The sequence below is a fragment of the Kogia breviceps genome, chromosome 15 (assembly GCF_026419965.1).
Source record: "Kogia breviceps isolate mKogBre1 chromosome 15, mKogBre1 haplotype 1, whole genome shotgun sequence".
Classification (NCBI taxonomy): Eukaryota; Metazoa; Chordata; class Mammalia; order Artiodactyla; family Physeteridae; genus Kogia; species Kogia breviceps.
The window spans coordinates 50,819,171-50,841,148 of NC_081324.1; the positions used below are offsets into that span (position 1 = coordinate 50,819,171).

Here is a 21,978-nt window from a genome sequence, read left to right on the forward strand (position 1 = left end):
CATTCTTTTTATCCCTCACAGGACCATCGATAAATAAAGCCAAAAGTTTGGCCGCTCAAGAGCGATACAGAGGTACAGAGCGAGAGCAACTCCTCAATTTCTAGCCCTCTCATGGGCTTCGGAGACTCTGCAGGTCAGCTGGTTGGTTTACCACTGGACAGCAGCTGCATTGTCAAGGCTCAGTTGAACCCTGAGTGCGAACAGATGTCAGGCTATTTAACAGCAGCAGCTTCGGCCATGGCGCTTTTAAAACTCAGGAATGCAGACTCTGCCTTGAAGCGGTATTACTGAGCCTGGAGGTAGCCCCAAGACGCTGGAGTGCCTTCCGGTTCTCCAGGAACGAAGCCTGGTTCTCGGGCAGGCAGAAGGGGACGCTAGGAAGGATGCTTTCTGCTCACTGACACTTTCTAAAGGCCAATCAATGCAATGTTTCTCCTTTTGTAGGAGTAAGCCATCACACAAGTTCTATACCATATTTTTAGTAACAGTTGAGGATGTCGTAGATAAACTTTATTACAACATCTTGTAGTTTAAAGAGCTTTATTAACACAATAAATTAACTTTGTACACATTTTATAAAAAAAAACAAAAAAAAACAAAAAAACACTAGTAAGTGACCTCAGAACGTCGTAGGCCTCATTAGAGCTTGGTCTCCAAAAACCTGTTTGAAAAAAGCAACGTGTTCTTCACAGTGTTCTCCTGAAAGGAAAATACAGATTTAATCTGTTAGACAAGGCATGAAAGGAGGAAAACGAGAATGAACACTTTGCAGCTCCTAGATGTGGATACTGGGTTTTAACTTATTTTTCTTTCATAAAATACTTCGTTTTCCTAAGCTCTTGAGTTGTCCTTTCTGTTTACCCAGCTCGTGCCATTACAGAACCTTTACAGCCCCCAGCAAACTGCCCTCGGCCCTGAGAGATGGAGAGAAGCAGGGTGATCAGTGAACACTGGAGCCCTGGAAGAGTTACAGGTTCCTCCCCATCCTAAGGAAGAGGGTGCTTTAGATTTCATAACTTTGGAGATAAGAGTGATTAGCCAATGCTTTCTGCCTAAAACTAAAACATCAATAAGCCCCAGGCCATTTATAACCCTCTGCAGCCATTTCCTGTCTTGTTCCTGATTCTTCAGAAAGGGCCATTCCAGGCCCAGATGTCAGACAGAGCTGGGCCCAGGCTACCCTGCCTTCCACCCCGACACCCCACTGCAGCTCCAGAGCAGAACTCCAGTTCCATCAGCACCTTGAATCCACTCTCACTACAACAGGCTAAGGATTATGCAGGCTGGTACAAAACTTTGTTTTATAAAAACTAACCCGAGAGTTCACCAAACCAAAAGGCTTCTCGCCCACCCCAGCTGCCAGTGCTCTCCTGCTACTGTCCGAGTCTGTGGTTGCCCCAGGTCTTTTCCCTACAGCTATATTCTCACCTGGTGTGAAACTAGGGTTCCCTCGCAAACGCTGGTTTCGCTGTTCAAAAAACCGGAATATAGTGTAGAAAAGCATGTGGTCTTCAGTCTGCTTTGCAGCATCTAAAAATTTTCGTGCAGAGATGTTGTCATGGCCACCAATGCCCCGGATAAACCTTAAGGCAGCTAACACTTGGTGTTTGGAAAGGAGAACTTCTACTATTTCATCATTTGCTGTGGAAAGTCGCTAGAAGTAAGGGAGAAAGAGAAATCCAAGTCAGTGCCAGCAACAGGAACACCCTTCTATGGGGTTTAGAACTCTGCTGTATCAGAGTTACCTTCAGCATATCCAGAGACAGCTGATGAGCAGGAGGATAAAAACTTTCCAGGGAGAGCAGCAGACAAGCCTGGAAGACCCATTTTCAGATTAGATTTGCCATATGTGGAAAGGTCAAATTTTAAGTCAACAAAAGTAAAAATCGGGTGGTACTTACCAAAGGCTTCGAATCGCTGAGGACATGGTACTGTAGGAACTGGTGCAGAGTGTAGAACAGGTTGTGCTGGACAAGCGTCTTGATGACAAGCTCGTGCAAATAATGCTGAGACAGAGACAGAAGGAGAGACGGTGTCCACGTCGCTCAACTACGGCAGACTAGAGTCTCAGTATGCCGAGGACCACGGCTGCTCTAAGTGACGGGTGAAAGAGCCCGACCTGGCCTGAAAGTGATCATTCCACCTGAGAACATGGGGTCACGTGAGGAGGGTCACTGAGTCTGAGGCAGGTGTGCAGACTCTTGTGGCGTACAGAGAGTCATCTCAGTTAAGGTGCTGACAGTGCTTTTACTTTAATAATCCCCTGCCCCTCTAACGTGGGACCACAGATGCTGGCTGGAAGGTACCTGTACTGTGATCTGAAACTGGTTCAGAGAGCGGATATATTCCATGAGCACGGCTATCACGAATTTGTGAGGCATCTCCTACAGAGGGGAAAAGTGTTTAGAACCAGAGTGGCAGAGGAGGCTCCACGTAACAGCTCCTTGTTTATCTGCCCCCTTGCTTCCAGGGTTCTACTTGGCTGTTTTTGCACAAACCCCTCCAGAACCTCCCGGGTCGGGGATCATGTTTAGGCCTGAGTATCAGAAGCCAAACCATGAGCATTCAGTCCTCACCCAAGATAACCCGGTTACTTTAATCACATTCTGAGTTCTACTCATTTTCCTCAGTCCCCTTCAAATGAGATCTTTGTTTTGGGAATCTTCAGTCCAGAAGGGGCGGCGAGCCTCCCCTACCTTCTTCTCCGCAAACGCCGACAGCACGTGGGTGTACATGTCAGACTGGTCGACCACGGCCTGGGTGCGCGCCGGCCTCCTGAGGAACGGGCCGCTCCGGCTCTGCCCCGCTTCCAGTGCCTGCACGATACATCACAGACGGGACCTCCGTCGTCTTCCGGGACATGGTGTGTTTGCAGTTAATCCAAAAAGACTGAACCCCTAGATGCTGGGAGCCTAAGACGTGCGCAGAGGATGACACTTACTTCATTACTGGGACAAAACTCTTTCCTGTGCTGGCCGAGTTTAGGAGGTCAGGAAATACACCAGTGTTCACGGATGGAACTAAAAAGCCTAAGTCATAGTTTTATTGAGACTTTTTAAAATTTTTGGCTGCACCACACCGCATGCAGGGATCCTAGTTCCCCGACCAGGGATTGAACCTGCACCCCTTGCAGTGGAAGCGCAGAGTCTTAACCACTGGACTGCCAGGGAGACTTTTTTTTTAACCTCTTAAAGTAACTCCCTAATTTTATTAATCACAGACCTAGCATTTGGGTTATCCCTGAGTAGCTAAAGGGGATGGGCATCGTGGGTTTTTTTTTTAATTGTTTAAAACCACTTCCAGTTTTAGCTTTCGGACAAATCAGATTCTTGAAGTGGAATCATTCATTCTACTTGTCCTGAACTTCTTTCTAGCTTCAGAAGATACAATAAGAAACAGTACAGCAGACCCTGATAAGCCATGTTAATTTTTTCCAGCCCTTCACAACAAACACCTGAGCCCACTACAGGAAAAGCACAGCGCTAATATTGAGTCATCACAGTCCTAAGGGGATCCTGACTGAATGCCAGGACACGTCTTATTTTTTATAGCTATTACATCCTCAAAGGAAAGGAAGAACAAGTGGCAAAATGATTATATTTCCGATTTACTGAGTCTAGGCTCTGGATTAGCAGAAAGACATATAAAATAACCAAACTGAGACTGATTTTCTTATCCATAAAATAAAGGCAGACCAAGGAGCTATCTACGTGTAAGATCAAACATAGATTAAAAACAACAAAAGAGGGCTTCCCTGGTGGCGCAGTGGTTAAGAATCTGCCTGCCAACGCAGGGGACACAGGTTCGATCCCTGGCCTGGGAAGATTCCACATGCCATGGAGCAGCCAAGCCCATGCTCTGGGCCACAGCTACTGAGCCTGTGCTCTAGAGCCCATGCCCCGCAACAAGAGAAGCCACTGCAGTGAGAAGCCCGCGCACCGCAGTGAAGAGTAGCCCCCGCTCGCTGCAACTAGAGAAAGCCCGTGCGCAGCAACGAAGACCTAACAGCCAAAAGAAAGAAAAATAATTTTTAAAAAAACAACAAAAGAAGATGAAGACATTAAGTGATGTTCAGCCTCTAGCTCACGGGACACAGGGACTCTGGATTTACGTTCCCCCTACGGCCGGCCACCTTGCCCTCTGGCTCACAGCAAACCTCAGTGGCGTTATTCTGTCAGAATCTTGCGTCATAATTACACAGACAATATACCCGGGGTAGGGTGGGGAGGAGGCCCTCGTCATGTTCATACAACTTACCAGCGTGTAACTCTGCTCGGCGTCCAGGTACTTCTTATACTCCTGGTTGAGTTTATCAAAAACAGTGGCTATCACAGGCAGCGTTGCTCTGTCTGACTCCGTCAACACTGGAAGGAGTCAAGGTTCACAAAGGTCGGCCAACCTTGTGTCAACTTTAGAACTTAAACACACTCTGAGAGAAATGACTCATTTCCGGGGGTCACCAGGGCATTCAGAGAAACGGTGTAGAGACCGGGCGGGGCCCTTGCCGGTTACTAACGGAGCTACAGAGGGCGTCAGAAGATTCTCAAAGTAGGTATAAATGTGAGTGACTTGGATTCTGAAAAAGGTTTGTTTTCAAGCTGGGGAGGGCAGCCTCTACCCTCATGTGTGCCCATGTTTAGGTCTGCTTTATTTAGTCTTTACCCAGGAAATGTCTTATAGAGACAAGTCATTTTTATACTGAGCAGTCTTTCCAGGAGGTTAAATAATCCACTTGTCACTGAGCCTACCGGCTGCAGACAAGATAAAAATGTGGCCCATCTCCCAGCGGGCGGCACAGGCAGTGTCAGGAATCAGACCGCAGGGTGAGGACCCCACTTACTCTGCGAGCACACCGACAGGACGACGGTCTTGCATTCCCTTCTCTGGAGGAGGAAGTCCATGAGCCTTCCTTTATCTGGCAAGAGGTTTACTATGGGCTGAAGTTTCACTTGGAGGTTCCAAAGGTAACCTGGATTGAGAGGCAGCAAACTTAATAGTGGGACGCAAACCAAAAAAAATGCCCCAAAGCTGGTTCCCCTCAACATTCATGGGGGGAAGGGCTGCAAAGCACAGCCAGTGGCTGCTTCTCACACCAAAGCACAGGCTGCGATGTTCAGGACACGTCTGACAACAGTGGGACTGGCAGCCAAAGCACCTCTGCGTGTCAGCTGACTCCTCATAGAGTGACTCTCCACGTGTACCCGCGGGGTGTCTACTGCATACAGACAGGCGACCCCTCCCCGCACCTGACCAACCCCCTTGGACCTTGAAGGGAGAACGGGTGTCTGAAGGGCACAAACTTCGGCCCTGGGTTCAGTTTCTCCTGCTCTGGCTCATTGGTCAAAAGGCAATTCCTGAGGCTCCCAAAGGAGCTCCGTAACTCAGCCATCCACCAGCCCTTAACCTCCTGACACCCACACTGCCGGGCAGGCGGGCAGAGCCCTTCTCAACTGCGGTTCCAGGAGAGAAGAACCAAAGGCTTCACTGGAAATGATCTGAGTCACCCCTTTCTCAACCCTCCCAGGGCTGGCACCCCTCAAGACAGACGGGAGACCATCAGCAAGCACAGCTTTCTAACAGGGTGAACCCCACCCCGACCCACCTTGGCTCGCACTGATGATGATGTCAGGTTGAAAGACAATCCAGGATGAAGAATCTACATGTTATAGGAAATTCTAAACCAGGAAGAAATGAAGACAAAACGCAAACCCAGCTCCGATTAACATCCTCCCACCCTGTTTGCTGAGGCCACCCTAGGTGCCTGGCCCTCGATGGGAAGGAAACCCCACAGGCGCTTCCCACGACATTATTCCAAGCCTGACCCGGGGCTTGGACCACCCTTAGACCCCAGTGTAAGGAGAGGTGACAGCTCCCCTGCTGTGCCCGGCCAAGGCCTTCGGAAAGGATACAAAGTTTACACGGGATGGGGGACTGGCTGGTCACGGGAGCAGGACCTACAAAGAGAGAAGACGCGGGTGTGTGAGGGCTGGTGATGCAGCCAGAACGTGCTGCCAATACTGGGACATAAAGGTAACACTTAATACTTCCTTCAGTAAATATTCATTCGACTGTAGTTAAATAAAGAAGTGAACTGTCATGTCGCACTGATAACACCTATAAGGAAGAAGGGGGAAGTCGAGAACCATCCATGAACATGTCTCACCAAGGAGAAAGCAGGTCAAGGTTCAATTCACAGCGTTTTCTTTTTTACACACGTACACATTAAAGAATTGAGGGGTTTCCCTGGTGGCGCAGTGGTTAAGAGTCCGCCTGCTGATGCGGGAGACACGGGTTCGTGCCCCGGTCCGGGAGGATCCCACATGCCGCGGAGTGGCTGGGCCCGTGAACCATGGCCGCTGAGCCTGCGTGTCCGGAGCCTGTGCTCCGCAATGGGACAGGCCACAACAGTGAGAGGCCCGCGTACCACAAAAAAATAAATAAATAAAAATAAATAAAGAACTGAGAAATTCACCTGGGTGATTCAGAATCAAATACTCAGATAATTCACTGAGACTATTTCAGATAAAGTGTTTTGTGGCTTATCTAAATAATGAGCTCAATTCTCCACTGCACAGAGTAGGTCCAGGCAGAGATCTCACCTGGGAAGCAGATGCCCCCGATAAAACCCTCACATGACAGGGACTCACAACTGCCAGTGACATTGCTCAAGTGTGTATGTCTGTGGGAGAAGCCCGCAGTGACCTTGCGAAATGCAACTGGCAAACTGAACATGACTCTTCCTAGTTCTGTTCCAATTACCCAGGTACAGTCGGAAAATAGGTTTCAATCGGCAGGTTGGAAAAGGTGGTAATTTTGCACAGACCCCCCAGTAGAGGACAGGGCCAGACCAGACAAGCTGAGGCAAAGAACACTTGCATTTGGAACCTACGAGTGAGGGTCCTACACGTGGGCCTTGACTGGCTACCCATCACGTTGACTTAATGCGCTCAGATGAGCCAGGTGGCTTTGGTTTTGAAAGCCCCCCACGTGATCCTAATGTGTAGCCTGCTTGAGAGCCACTGGTCGAACAGACCAAAACCAGAAGGGGAAACGAGGGAGGCTGGCTCTTCCCCAAGTTGCTGGTTTCGTCTTTCAAAATAATCCAACAAGCTCTTCCTGACCTGCGACAGCGCACCTGTGACAGCACACCTGCGACAGCTCAGGTGGGCAAGATACAAAGATGCTACAAACCTGTGAGGGGCTTGGAGTCTAGGAGGAAAAACAAAAAGTCATTAACCACAAAAATACACTTTGCCAACCCACTCTAGAGCCCAGAGATTCATGGACTCTTGAATTCTTATTAATCTCTGGGCTCTTGTTTTAGCCACACCTGGCCTTTGCTTTATATAAACAGCCAATCAGAACCTGACTACCTTCTTACTGGTCCTGAACAACTGGAACAGAGCTGAAGGGCTGGAATGTTTAGAGCTGTTTCTGCTCCAATTCGCCAGCAGTTACCTTCATGCTGAGTGAGCAGCAGATACAACCCAATCATTTGACACAATCTACTCTTTTAAACATCACTACCCTGGGTAAAAGAAGAAGCTGGAAAGAACAGAGGGGGCCAAGAGACCTAATCAAATGTGCGAACTACAGCTGACCCTCGAACAAGGCAGGTTAGAACCTCATGTATCCACTTACACAGGGATATACATATTTTTTATTTATTTTTGGCTGTGTTGGGTCTTCGTTGCAGTGCGCAGGCTTCTCATTGCGGTGGCTTCTCTTATTTTGGAGCACGGGCTCTAGGTGCACGAGCTTCAGCAGTTACGGCACGTGGGCTCCAGTAGTTGTGGCTTGCGGGCTCTAGAGCACAGGCTCAGTAGTTGTGGTACATGGGCTTAGTTGCCCCATGGCATGTGGGATCTTCCCGGACCAGGGCTCCAACCCGTGTCCCCGGCATTGGCAGATGATTCTCAAACACTGCGCCACCTGGGAAGCCCAGGAATATTTTTCAACAGTGAAAACCACTGTGGTTGGTTGAATCCTTGTATGCAGAACCTCAGCTACAGAGGGCTGACCATAAATTATATGTGGATTAACCCCACTGTTCAAGGTTCCACTGTAGCTTATTCTCAAACTCTGCTCAGCTTCTGGCTGATCTGGCAAGACTGGGTGGGCAGGCAAGAGGCAGTGCTCTTGCTAAACTGTCAGCCAGAGCCTGATCTGATTCCTCCCTGTGACAGATACAAGGATATCCTGCCAGCAGGCGAGGCCGACACACCAAAGCTACCTGACAGGGATTCCTTTTAAGAAAACACTCCTCCCAGAGTTCTAAATGTGTACCATCTGACTACAGTTTACACTCTGAAACTTCAACTATCTTACTCTAGACTCCAATCTCCTTGAAAAGAAGAGAATATGATTTGAGTTCTACCTTAAAATCGATTACATTGGGAAAAAGCAAAAGGAATCAAATGGTTTCTTTTCCTTTTTCTGAAATCCTGACCCTGTCTCTTCTCTGACTTCCTACTGCCACCTCTTCAGGTTGGAGGAGTGGTTCAGAATAACCTCAGAACCACAGCCTAAGTACTTACTGTGACCATCAGTCAAGGGGAAACGCAGTATTTATTATAATTATGACGCAGAATGTGAGAAAGATAAGGAAAAGTGGTCCAAGGTTAAAATAACAGCCATAAGCAGCCAGATTTAACCTCAGGGCTACAGAGCACAGACCAACAGAAATGTCAAGGTCTTATTCAACGTTAAAAAAATATTTGGGCTTCAATGGGTAATCACAACTCTCCATTTTAAAGCTCAGAGAAGAGACTCATTTTATTTTCTTCAAAGGAAGATTCTTCTCTCTTATAAAACACTTTTCACGGGACTTCCCTGGCGGTCCAGAGGTTAAGACTCTGCGCCTCCACTGCAGGGGGCGCAGGTTTGATCCCTGGTCAGGGAACTAAGATCCCACAGGACCAAAAAAATAAAAAAACACTTTCACAAGAACACAATTTTAGCTTAAAAAATCAGCAGAAGTATCATTTAAAAAACAAAAAACAGAATCACCCCTTGCAAAAGCAAACAGATCTGGGAAGCCCTTTATCTGCTCCCCCTTTCCATGCACACACGGAGATCCCCTTTTACCTGCCACAGGGATCTGATAGGGCTGGATGGATCGAGCTGGAAGCACTGGGTGATGGAGGGTAACGGTGCCATCGAACTCCCCCCTCAGCCTGATATCAAATATCACTGATGTCTGAGTGGGAGAAAGACAAAACGGTGTTATCAGCCCAGACAAACCACGGTTCCACCCGTCCCTCTCGTGACCTCACATCTGCTGTTTTGGATCAGCTGAAGGAGTCCCGTGTCTGCGCTCCACCCCTGCACGCTGGTTCTTATTTGAGGAGGAACCTGCTGGAACATCCCAGCTCTCTTATACATGTCTATCAGCTCTCAGAAGTATTCCTGGAATCTATGACATGCTGCCTCTGAAGAGCTCCAGTGATTTGAACAGATCTTTTTCACTTTAACTTGCAACATCTTTATCAGTTATCGACACAGGTGTCACCAGCCTCCACGAGGCAAGGAGGCAAGTGGCTTGTCTCCCACCAGACACCCAGCTGATGGGGTAGAAGCAGCAGAACCATTCTAGTTCTTCCTCTGTGGCCACAGAGCCTCAAAAACATCATCATCTACACTCACAGAGGAAGTACAGGGCTCATGTGCTCACACAAAACACTGGCTCGGCAGGGAATCCCCAGCTTAGATGATTCAACCAAATAATTGTTTCAAAGTCCAATCTCCTCACATGTGTTACTTTGTGAAACAGTTTTAAATTATGCTAATCAACTGGTAGCGTTTTCCTAAACCATCTAGAAATCCAAACCCATTTCCACCTGGAAGATCAAAACTTTGAGCATATAAAGCACTTTATAGTCTCTTTCAGAATATTTTGTCCATTTTCACAGCTCTTTCAAGCAGGACACCCCCCAACACTCGTACCTCCGTGTCCTGATGATGAACGACCACCAGGTTGTCCACCACGTTCAGGGCGAACTTCCCTGTCCGGTTTAACTTCAATATGTGCATCTTTTTACAGGCGCCTTCTCTGTAGGACAACAGAAAGGTCAAAAAATAGATCGACAAGCTTTAGTTCATATTTTACAATCGGAGAAGAGGGAAAAAAGCATTAAATATACCGTGGTAGGTGATATAGGACTACCTCCGCTCCAGTACTATTGGAGGTCCGAGAATGATGCCTCAGGAAGAGAACATATAGCTGTCCGTATCTAATCACAGAACAAAGAGATGTAAGTCATGCTGGCTATCTGACGTCCCTCCATTCTAACTGCAGAGTTATAAGGCCATAGCTAAGTAAATTAAGAGATATTCACTTAATGGGGTATTTCGCAGCCAACAGAAATATTTACAAAGACAGTGCAGTTAGCTTAAAAAAAAAAAAGCCTATTATAAAGTTAAGTGAAAAGGGAGGATGCAAAACTAAATATAGCTTGGGCTTCCCTGGTGGTGCAGTGGTTAAGAACCTGCCTGCCAGTTCAGGGGACACGGGTTTGAGCCCTGGTCCGGGAAGATCCCACATGCTGTGGAACATCTAAGCCTGTGCGCCACAACTACTGAGCCTGTGCTCTACAGCCCATGAGCCACAACTACTGAGCCCACGAGCCACAACTACTGAAGCCTGTGCACCTAGAGCCTGTGCTCCGCAAGAAGAGAAGCCACCGCAATGAGAAGCCCGCTCACCACAACTAGAGAAAGCCCATGCGCAGCAACGAAGACCCAATGCAGCCAAAAATAAAATTTAAAAAAACAGAACTAAACTAAATATAGCTTGATCACAATATTTCAAAAGAAAAACACAAACTTCTGCAGAATGACTTATGCAGAATGTCCAAAACTACTGGAACAAAATACATGTTGTCAATAGCTGCCCTTGAGTAATATGCTAAGTCCATTTTCTTTTTAACTTTCTGTAATTTCCCAGTTTTATATAATGAGTACATTCCTTAATCACAGGAAAATATTATCACTCTTGATTTTTAAGCCTCATCTGATAAATGTTGCCATGATCAGTTCCTGCATGTACATTTTTATTCCAGGAGTTCACACTTTGCTGGGGCTGCCTCAGGGACAAGGAGGAAACTGGGGGAAGGGTCTCCCCCTTTGCAAGGACTGTTCTCATTTTATCTTTTTCTAAACCAGGATACCGCAGATTTCTTAAAAAAAAAAGCATTCTAAATGCTAAAAAATTTTACTGTTTAGAAACCACTGTTTTAGGCCATAGAAGAATCAGAAGTAATTTAGGAGCAAACTGTTTTTATCTGTTGAATATGGGTATATAGGAGATTCTTTGTATCAGTTTCTATTTTTGTGTGTTTGATACTTTCATAATAAAGTTTTAAAATTTGAGATATCTGCATTTCCAAATGAAAATATACCTTCCTACATAAGTAATTCAGGTCTACATTTGTTAGATCAAAAACGTAAACTATGTTTTTCTTTAGAACAAGTATGATATATTTTAGCTAAAAAATAATCTGTGATAAGTTTTGACTCACTGACTGAAAAGGAATTTCTAAAACTAAGAAACCTAAGAAATAAATCGGTTCAATGTTCTCATTTTATCAGACTAGAATGGTGAAAAATTCCCTAAGATCACAAAGTTAATAAAATCAAAAAAGAGGGCTTCCCTGGTGGCGCAGTGGTTGAGAATCCGCCTGCCGATGCAGGAGACACGGGTTCGTGCCCTGGTCCGGGAAGATCCCACATGCCGCGGAGCGGCTGGGCCCGTGAGCCATGGCCGCTGAGCCTGCGCGTCCGGAGCCTGTGCTCCGCAACGGGAGAGGCCACAGCAGTGAGAGGCCCGCATACCGCAAAAAATAAATAAATAAATAAATAAATAAAAAATAAAATCAAAAAAGAATGTCAAGAAGATGACGGGCTTTCTACATTCATAAGATCTGGGTACAAAGCAGCGAATGCAGAGTCCTTATCGTGTGTTCCAAGGCTACTGGAGCACGGGCAGCCCTGGAGTTCTTACAACATGCTTCTTCTATCATGATATCCCTGGAAAGCAATTACGAGAAGGAATTCTCTCAAAGAACACACATACATCGTCGCCATGGCAATGTCTCTCTCTGAGAGGCTCAGTTTAGTTGACTTAGGTGCAGCTGGTAATTCGATCTCAAACTTGGGCAGCTTTGACATAGTGCCAGCCTGTTTGGGGAAGAAAAAAGTTTTAAGAAAAGCTTATTAAACCCCCTCTGATGTTTCAGCACTCCCCACATCAAATCATTGAGGATATACACGCACTATGTCTTTCCATCCTTTCCAGAGTCCCAGGGGCCTGTCCCAAGGACTCATTCTTGGCGGTGATAGGATGGTACGGGGTGCCCTCTAGTGGTCGGAAGTGGCAAGGCTCTTATTTAAAGAACGTGCCCCTTTGAAGTTACTGGATCAGTTAGGATGTTAGAGGAACAGGTAGGAGGGGAAATTTTTTTTAAAGGGAAGCTGACTCTTACCCGGAAATAGAAGGGCTGCAGCACATTTCCAAGCACCGTGGTGGACAGCAGAATCACAGCACTCTCGGGACAGTACATGTACCAGTTCACGTTTATGTTCTGGCTCTTCAGGAGTTTCAGATTCCGTTTCTCTGGTAATACCTGATGCAAAGTTCAAGAAACAGAGCCTTCACTTAAAAACAGCAAATGGGGAATTCCCTGGTCGTTCAGAAGTTAGGATTCCATGCCTCCACTACAGGGGACATGGGTTCAATCCCTGGTTGGGGAACTAAGATCCTGCATGCCACATGGCTTGGCCAAAAACAAACAAACACAACAGCAAAATGTCTGAAGACTGGGACTTCCCTGGTGGCACAGTGGTTGGGAATCCGCCTGCCAGTGCAGGGGACACGGGTTCGAGCAGTGGTCTGGGAAGATCCCACATGCCACGGAGCAGCTAAGCCCATGCACTACAACTACCGAGCCTGCGCTCTACAGCCCACGAGCCACAACTACTGAGCCCACACGCCATAACGACTGAAGCCCGCGCACCTAGAACCGGTGCTCTGCAGCAGGAGAGGCCACTGCAATGAGAAACCAGCGCACAGCAATGAACAGTGGCCCCTGCCCGCCGCAAATGGAGAAAGCCCACGCGCAGCAATGAAGACCCAACACAGCCATAAATTAAAAAAAAAAAAAGTCTGAAGACTGACACAGTAAATGAAGAAAATAATAAAAAGCAGATGAAAAAACCCAGTAGGTTAAACAGAAAACAATAATCATTTTTATTTATCACAGCTACCATTTATCCAGCCCTGTGCTTAGCGCTTCCAAATCTTAGCTCATGTACTCTCTCCACAACGCTGAGAGCTGGGCATCATTAGGCCAATTTGAGGGGAGAAAATAAGGCTCGGAGAGGCGAGGGGACCTGCCTCCCCAGTGACGGCCTAGGCAGCCCATTTCACTGCAGGGCAGGGAGGAACAGCATCCTCACTCCTCATGGAAACGGTCAAAACAAACCAACGCCCCTGGAGCCACGTGCACCAAATCAGGCACCACCCAGCCTGCAGTCTCAATTTGAGGCTGGGAGGGGCCCCCTTCTAACAGACGTGTTCATGAGACTCTGCATGCAAACCTAGTATTTTATAGTCAAGGCACATTTCAAATATACTCTCAATCTTCTGATACATTAAGGAATGCTGAATAGAGCCCCAAGATGTTAATGCTCCCAGAACACTGCCCTGCAGAACAGATGTGGAAGTCAGGGTTGGGGGTGTGGGTTTCTCAATAATCCAGGTACAATAAAATAAAGATGTGCTAGAGTCCTCTTTTTTTCTAACTTATTTCTTGAAGATGTGAAAACCATCTAGATGACCTGAATGTACTTTTCTACTATTGAGAACAGAAAGCTATACTTTTAAATGATTGCCCCAGGGAACCCTTCTGTAAAGCAAGCAGTCATTTCCTTGCTATCATAGGTACAAAATTCTATTTCTGTACGTATGGGATTTGTGTAGTTTTTCTTTCTTTCTGCTGGTCAGCTAAAGTTCGGATTACAGCCCTACAGCAAAGCACCACAACATTCACTTTGCACACTGTCACACAGGTGTATCTCCTCCATTCCTACATTCTAAATTATACTGCTTTCGTTAGGGCAACAAAGTTAACACCTGAAAGAATACTAACACTCTCCACATTGGCTCCACTTAGAAATCTCAGAAGCTTTCCCAATAGGTCAGGCAGCTAGAACATATTAAAAGATAAAGAGGAAGGTGCAAAGTAAACAATCAGTAGATTGAAAAGGCAACCTAAGGGAATGGGAGAAAACATTTGCAAATCATCTATCTGATAAAGGGTTAATATCCAGAATATATGAAGAACTCCTACAACTCAACAACAAAAAGAAATAACCCAAATAACAAAGCACTTGAATAGACATTGTCCAGAGCACATGCAAATGGCCATCAAGTCATGAAAAGCTGTTCAACATCACTAATCAGAGAAATGCAAATCAAAACCACAATGAGATACCATCTCAAAACCAGCAGGATGACTGCTATCAATAAAACAGAGAACAACAAGTGTTGGTGGTGATGTGTAGAAACTGGAACCCTGTGCTCTGTTGGTGGGGATGTAAAATGGCATAACTGCCATTGGAAACAGTATGGTAACCCCTCAAAAAATAAAACAGAATTACCATGTGATCCAACAATCCCATTTTAGGGGTATATACTCAAAAGAATTGAAAGCAGGGTCTCAAAGAGATACTTAAACACTTGTGTTTATAGCAGCATTATTCACAATAGCCAAAAAAATGGAAGCAGTCCAAGTGTCCATCAGTGGAAGAATGGATAAACAAAATGTGGTGTATGTATAACAATGGAATATTATTCAGCCTTAAAAAGGAGAAAAATTCTGACACATGCTATAACATGGATAAACCTTGAGGACATTATGCTAAGTGAGATAAGACAGCCAGAAAAAGACAAACATTGTATAATTCCACTTATATGAGGTAGAGGTCCTTAAAGCAGACAAATTCATAGAAACAGGGGAAAAACAGTGGTTACCACGGGCTGGGAAAGGGGAAATGGGGGAGTTGTTGTTTAATAGGTACAGAGTTTCAGTTTTACAAGATGAAAGTTCTAGAGATCTGTTTCACTACAATGTGAATATATTTAACGCTAATGAATTGTACACTTAAAAAATGGTTACGATGGTAAATTTCACGTTATGTGCTTATCACAATTTAAAAAAATTCTTTTTAAGAGGAAGAGGCAGTTCAAGAGGAAACACAAATATACAATACACAAAAGATGCTTACCTCCCTCGTAATGAAACAGACAAATTAAAATGGCTTTCCACCTCTCAGACTGGCAAATGTCTACAGACTTATAACATCCAGTTCTGCTAAAGGTTTGGAAAATGGAGATTCCTACATTGCTAGTGAGAATGCAACTTCTAGGAGAAATTTAGTGATATCTTTTCAGCTTTCTAGATGTTCGTACCTAGGCTGTAATTTCCCTTCCAACAATTGCCTCACCTAAGAATAGAAAACAATGGTTACAAACCCGTTCACTGCTTGAAATCACTGTAGAATTGTTTATAATCACTAAAAAATGAAAACAAGAATGAACTTCAACAGGAACTGGTTAAACTGTAGCAGGTCCACACAACAGAATACCAGCAAGAACAAATATGAAAAGACGTCTAACAGACAGCTATGCCAAAAAATAAATAAAGCCAGATACAAGTTTATATACAATATAACCATTTCTGTAAAATAAACAAATGTTGCTGCCTGTGTAGGAATGAAATGGAGGAACATGCATCAAATGGTTCATAATGGTTACTTCTAGGGACTATGGGGGACTTTTACCTTCCATATATCTTGGTAACGTTTGAATGTTGAACAAAAAACATGTATTACTTGTAATTAGAAAAAAAGAATAAAACCCCAAACGAAAGACTAAAGCTCTGGAATCTCAAAATATCTATCTAGTGCTGAATTCAAAAGGCGGCCAAAACATGATCATAGATCTTTACCTAGCACACGTAAGTGATATAGTACCTGGTAAAATTCGATTCCTTGATCTGTGATGAAGACAATTTCAGTAGAACTGGTCCAGCAGAATCCTAGTATGTTGGCATTCTTGGTCTGAAAAGAATTGTAAAATATTTTTTTTAATTAAAAGAAAAAAAAATGTATGTATAATTCTCTTCAAAAGCTTAAAATACCTTGTTGTTTGTATGCTCTTTAATAAAAGTTACCGAGATTTGATTACTTATGAACAAATCAAACTTTCTTTTAAATATACCGTTCCCAGATTTTCACCTGTAACGCCTCAATGAAACACTTGAATCTGAAGTCCTTCTCGTCAACAGGACAGAGGGAAAGGCAACTGCCCAGCATTCACAGATACCAACCTCTACTTTAGGAATCAAAAGACAGCTGACACTCTGAGTCAAACACATCATAAAAGCTCGCGTTATAAAAGTATAAAGGCCTAAAGATTCTCTGTGGCTCCTGCCCCAGATGGGGTTGGAGGCCGTGAGCCCCGTCCCAAGTCACGTGGTGAAGAGCAGCTCTGGGAGCAGAAGGGCAGCTGGGCCAGGGCTCTGCTGCACACAGAGGACCCGGAGCTCTGCCAGGGGCCCAGGCGTTTGCAGACGGGGCCCTCCTTGCTGAGGGACCCACCTGGCTCCCCAATCATCAAAACCATCACAAACATGAAAAAGCTATACCCTATCCACCTGCAGCTTCTGTGGCTTTCCCGGGTGCCGCAATGCCCGCTGAGCTGAGCCCCCACTTAGCCTAGTTCATCATAGCCAGCAAATCTAATTAAAATTGATTAGAATCTCCACCGAGGGAAGGAAGGGAGAGAGGAGGGAAGAGGAAGGACACGAAGAGCACAAGTCAAGAAAAGAAAACATCGTCAGGAAAAAGGGAAAAAGAACTCCTTTTCCAAAAACCTCCAAAGAGGCTGCTAACGCCGCCCAGCAGAGAAGGGCAGGGGCAACAGGAAGACGACAGCCACCAAGTGCTGATGTGGCTCGGTGTTCAGCATCCTGCATCCATTTAATTCTTCCAACTCCATCTTACAGATGAAGAAACAGGCTTTAAAAACTTTAAGAAGTGTCCAAAGTCAGAGCCAACGTGAGGCAGATCCCAGCATTCAAGCACAACCTGCTTCCAAGTTCGTGCTCTAAATTACCACGCTACCCTGCGCCTCTACCCCCGGAATTAACGCTCGCCAGCTGGGAAAGGATCAGGCCCATACCTTACACTCCTGAGTGTACTCCAGCTGAGGACTATCCGGGGTAAAATTAGAAAAATCCTGGAAAACAAAAACACACACGAGGAGAAATGTGGATTGGGCAGCATACTGCCAACCTACTTTGGTATACAATGAGACAAGAGAAAAAGACAAATAAATTTAAAAAGTGATCAGAAAAAAACCATGACAAATCCCAAAGACAGGAAAAATAAAAAGACTGATTTGGACAACCTGCCCCCTTAATAGCAGTAGGTCAACAATTCAATTTTTTTAAACAAGTTAATCCAAATACTGTTAGGGTTTAGAAACTGATTTTGAGAATTCATTCGTCAAATGGTTGATTTCAGAGAAATGGGTTGCTGTAATTTACTAGGGGCTTTCCAAAAATTTTTAGTAATTAATACTGACAGAAGGAAACAGGATTCTGCCTCCTTCCCCACAGCTTTTCCTCTACTTCATGAATGGCAATGGTGAAGATTTATGAAGACTAAAATGCCGACAGGCTGCTCCAGCTTTGAATATCTGCTCCTATTAGGTTTAGCATTCAAAGATGAGACAAGTGAATAAATGGAGTTACTCGGGTAAGCTTAACTCACAAAGTCACCAAAGATATGCTTCGCATAACCTATGGTGCTGGCTGTCAATCAATACAAAAGATACCTGAGGTTCCAACTTACTTTAAAACAAAAAAATTAAGTAAAAAATTTAGTAAAAAAAAAAAATGAAGGCCATAAGTATTTACCCGTTTAAATGTCTTTCTCACTTTCAAGAATCCAAAGGCTCAAATACAATGCAGCATAACTATAACTTCCATGACATTAAAATAATAAATGGTTCCACTAGAATTTTGCAATTCATTCTCTTCCAAATGTGCTTCTAATGTCCTTTTCTTCATACTGTATTTAAAGATATGTCTTACCACGGTCTTTGAGGTCCTCTGAACAGCCAAAATCTTATTTTCTAAGGAAAATTTAATGCACTTCACTTCTCCTTTGTCCTCCATTCTTTAAAAGAAGAAAGAGCAGGTTATGAGTTACACTTCAAAACTGCATTCTAGCATCTATCATTTTGTGAGAAGAAAAAAGACAAGTTAAATATTCAGGAAGGGACTTCCCTGGTGGCGCAGTGGTTGAGAATCCGCCTGCCAATGCAGGGGTCACGGGTTCGAGCCCTGGTCCAAGAAGATCCCACATGCTGCAGAGCAACCAAGCCCGTGTGCCACAGCTACCAAGTCCGTGCTCTAGAGCCCACGAGCCACAGCTACTGAAGCCCAAGTGCCTAGAGCCCATGCTCCACAAGAGAAGCCACCGCAATGAGAAGCTCACACACTGCAACGAAAAGTAGCCCCCGCTCGCCACAACTAGAGAAAGCCCACATGCAGTAAGGAAGACCTAATGCAGCCACACACACACACACACAAATTCAGGAAGCAGCAAATCTTAGTTTAAAATTAAAACTATGTTTCTGAAGCTATCAGTAGGACCGCTTTTCAAACAACAAAGTCCAACTGGCAACGGGTGGTGGGAGAAATCGACTGAATTGCAGGTAACAAGCGACTGAGGTGTTGAGAACACTGCATTTTCACCTGAGCCTCCCTTTAGGCGTAACTAAGTCTAGACCCATGCAGTAATCTTCTCCACACACTGCTGCCTTCCCTCTCCATTGCCCTCACAGCAGCACTTTCTTTTTTCTTTGAGATGCTGGCAGCTGTGAAATATTTACTTACTTACTTATTTTTGATTGAAGTACAGTGGTGCTTTTGAAAGGAGTCTACTCTTTGCCACCCAGTACCCAATGAGCTGCACCGCCAGGTGGGCTCCACCTCAGGTCTCACAACTGCCTCAATCGGACGTTACATGGGAAGTCAAGAAATGGACCAGAGGAAACTCTCAGAGGAAAGGGGTTGTTCACTGTCCTGACTGGTGATGGTTTCATGGATACACTTGTCGAAACTTATCAACTGCATATGTCAAATATATGCAATTAATGATAATTAGACCACAATAAAGCTATTAAAAGTAAATAAGATGTTCTTTTAATAGAGGGTTAAGTTCAGTATCTCCCCCTCCTCAAGCCTTCCTGGGCCCCTTAATCTGGATCATCAAGGCCTCACCCTCACTTTCCACACCCAAGAGACCACCAAGTCTTACCCCAGACCTTCTTAAGCAACCCTTGAGTGCCTATTGTTTGCTGGTCTACAGTGCCTTCAGGCTGGTCTTCCCTGCGCCTGCTCAGATTATAGCAATTGTCTCTTAATGGGATCCCTGACTGACAGGCTCCCAATAATCAAGCTTCAATGTTGCAACAGTGTGCTCTTTCCAAACATTGATCTCATCATGCCACGTCCCACCTTGAACTTCAGGAACGAGATAAAGCCTGAAATCCACAGCAGAATATAGCCGACTGCTGCCAGAGGTCACACCACCACTCACCCCTTCCCTGCATGAAACCTCATTTTCAGTCACACAGACTCGGAGTCCCCCCAACACCGTGCCTGCATGCCTTCTTGTTCTCTCCATCCTGAAGCCTCTTCTCTTCTCTACCTAGAATCTTCTCTTTCAAGCCTCGCTCCACTCTGAGGCCTTCCCCCACCTGGGCAGTGGTCTTCCCCAGCCCATTCCAAGACAAATGTCCATCTCTTCTCTGTGGCCACATTCTGAACAGAGCACTACTACAGCACCTACCACAGTAAACAGTATGAGTCCACTCACCTGCCTCCCACACTAAATGTAGGACTCTTCCAGAAGGGAGCCAAGCTAAATCAAAGCCTTCCCACGCCTGGTGCCCAGCACAGGGGCTGCAATCAGTGTTTTCCAAACAAATGATGATCAAAGAAAAAGAGGCTGATTCATTTTCTGCTTCAAAAACTGTTTCCTATTTACACAAGCCAACTGTAAAATGTAAAATGAGGGCCTACACTGTACTTTCCCCTTCTGTAATCAGAAGAGTTAAGGTGACCAGATAGTTTATCATCCAAACTGAGATATCTCTGAAAGTAAAAGAGGCTGCTATTCATTCCCCTTAAGTATAGTGGAAGCTGAGATTTTAATGCACTTTATTAGATGGGAAACACTGACCTAGGAATCTCCTCCACCTCCCAAGCTCTGCAAAGACCCTGGGCCGAAAAGAGGAAATGAAGGCCCTCTCCTCAAGAAACCGGAAATAGGCACATCAACGCAATGACCGGCTAATTTCAAGTGCCAGGAAGTAGGTGCCCTGCGCTGGAGTATCTGGATCCCAAAACAACAGGGAAGGCCTCCACACATTCACTCTGCAGGAGGTACTAAGATGTGCCACCAAGACTGCACAGCAGGTGTCTGCTTCCCTTTTCCTACAGATTGGGATATGCCCCCCACTTCAGCCCTCTTAGGGGAGACAAGGACAAAATTTAAAACAATCTTCTGAATGACAACAGAAAAACACCATTTTGTTTATATGCTGAAATATTCTGAAAACGTCAATACAATCATTACCTAAATGAGATGGGATTCCTGTCATCTGGGCCTTTAACTACCACTCCAGTAGCTCCACCGGATCGAACAGCAAAAACCTGAGAGGGAAAAGCAGCAACGTTTTAACGGCCTGAACTTTTAAAGGCTTTAGACACATATACCAACCTGCAACGATGATTTCTGCTAGACCCTACCCTTGGTTCAACTAAACTAACGTGGCGCATAGCACACTGCAGAGGCTTGGCGTCCACACGAATCTTCAGAAACAAGAGAGTAGAGACCAAAAAAAGTCTCCCATTCCGAGAGCAGCCCGCCGAGCGAGGCTCCAAGTTTTAATCCGTTTCGGCAAAGGCGCCGCCGCGGCACTTGCGCACATCCTGCTCCTCCGCCCCCCGCCCCTTTATAAAATTCCGAGAATAATGAAAATCTCAACGTCTAAATCTTTGAATGCAAGGGAAACTAGTGACAAATACAGACAACAAAAGGAGCCAAGGAAACACCGGAGTGCTACCAGCTGACCACACCGGCCGAGGGGCGCAGGGTCGGCGCGGGGACTGGGGTCCGCCCCTCTGTCACTTCGGGGGGGAAAGCCACGGCCGCGGCGGAGCCTGCTCCCACAGGAAGGGACTGGCGCGGATACCGCGACCGCACGGCAGGAGAGGCCCCAGGCCTGGTCCCCGGGCTCCCGGCCCCAGCGCGCGGGACACCCGAGGGCACCGGGGGCGGCGAGCAGGGCGCGCCGGGCCGCGCGGGGGAGGAGGGCGCGGGCCTGCCCGCACCTGCTTGTTGGCCTCATCGAAGAAGACGCAGTTGACTGGGTTCGCCTTCTCGAAGTGCACCGGCCGCTCGCACAGCTCCAGGTAGTAGTCCTCCTCGCCCATGGCGGGCGCCGCAGCAGCGGCGGTGGGCCCGGGGGCGGCCGCCAGCGTGGAGCTGAGGTAGCGGCGCCAGGCGCGGGGAGGCCGGCAGTGCGGCTGTGGCGGCGGCGGCGGCGGCGGCGATCTCGCGGGCGCTAAGGCAGCTTCCTGGTGCCACGCCCCCAGCCCTGCGGCACGTGACTCGTGGCGCCAACCTCCTGGCCGCGGGAGGGGGGCCACCCCACCGGCCGAGACCACGGCCCGCTCTCCGCGAGAGGTTCCTCCCCTTTCCGGGAGGGCGGGGTCCCAGTGCGGCCCACCAGGCGGAGGGCGGAGGGCGGAGGGCGGAGGGCGGAGGGCCGAGGGGTGACCCGGAAGCCTGTCGGGTGAGGAGGGAGGGTGTCGGCGCCCTGGATCCCAGCTGCACCTT

The 21,978-nt window shown here is 46.4% G+C and overlaps 2 protein-coding genes across 2 annotated transcripts in view; one reads left to right on the forward strand and one right to left on the reverse strand.

The window, feature by feature from the left end:
- NPC1 (NPC intracellular cholesterol transporter 1) overlaps nucleotides 1-835 on the forward strand; it is a 48,095-nt gene extending 47,260 nt beyond the window's left edge. Inside the window, exon 25 of the mRNA XM_059040855.2 lies at nucleotides 22-835. Within this exon, the coding sequence (XP_058896838.1) occupies nucleotides 22-104 (83 nt within the window). The 3' untranslated portion in view covers nucleotides 105-835. The remainder of the gene's footprint in view (nucleotides 1-21) is intronic.
- RMC1 (regulator of MON1-CCZ1) lies at nucleotides 524-21,821 on the reverse strand. Its single transcript, XM_059040858.2, has 20 exons — nucleotides 21,471-21,821; nucleotides 20,713-20,789; nucleotides 18,159-18,243; nucleotides 17,243-17,299; nucleotides 16,033-16,119; nucleotides 12,483-12,623; nucleotides 12,074-12,177; nucleotides 10,143-10,232; nucleotides 9,946-10,051; nucleotides 9,088-9,199; nucleotides 5,910-5,954; nucleotides 5,603-5,656; nucleotides 4,841-4,969; nucleotides 4,258-4,364; nucleotides 2,697-2,816; nucleotides 2,307-2,384; nucleotides 1,902-2,006; nucleotides 1,746-1,814; nucleotides 1,429-1,654; nucleotides 524-699 (listed from the first exon to the last, which is right to left on the reverse strand). The coding sequence occupies exons 1-20, from the start codon at nucleotides 21,570-21,572 to the stop codon at nucleotides 620-622; spliced, it is 1,974 nt and encodes a 657-aa protein (XP_058896841.1). The 5' UTR covers nucleotides 21,573-21,821; the 3' UTR covers nucleotides 524-619.
- Between the last annotated feature and the right edge of the window lie 157 nt (nucleotides 21,822-21,978).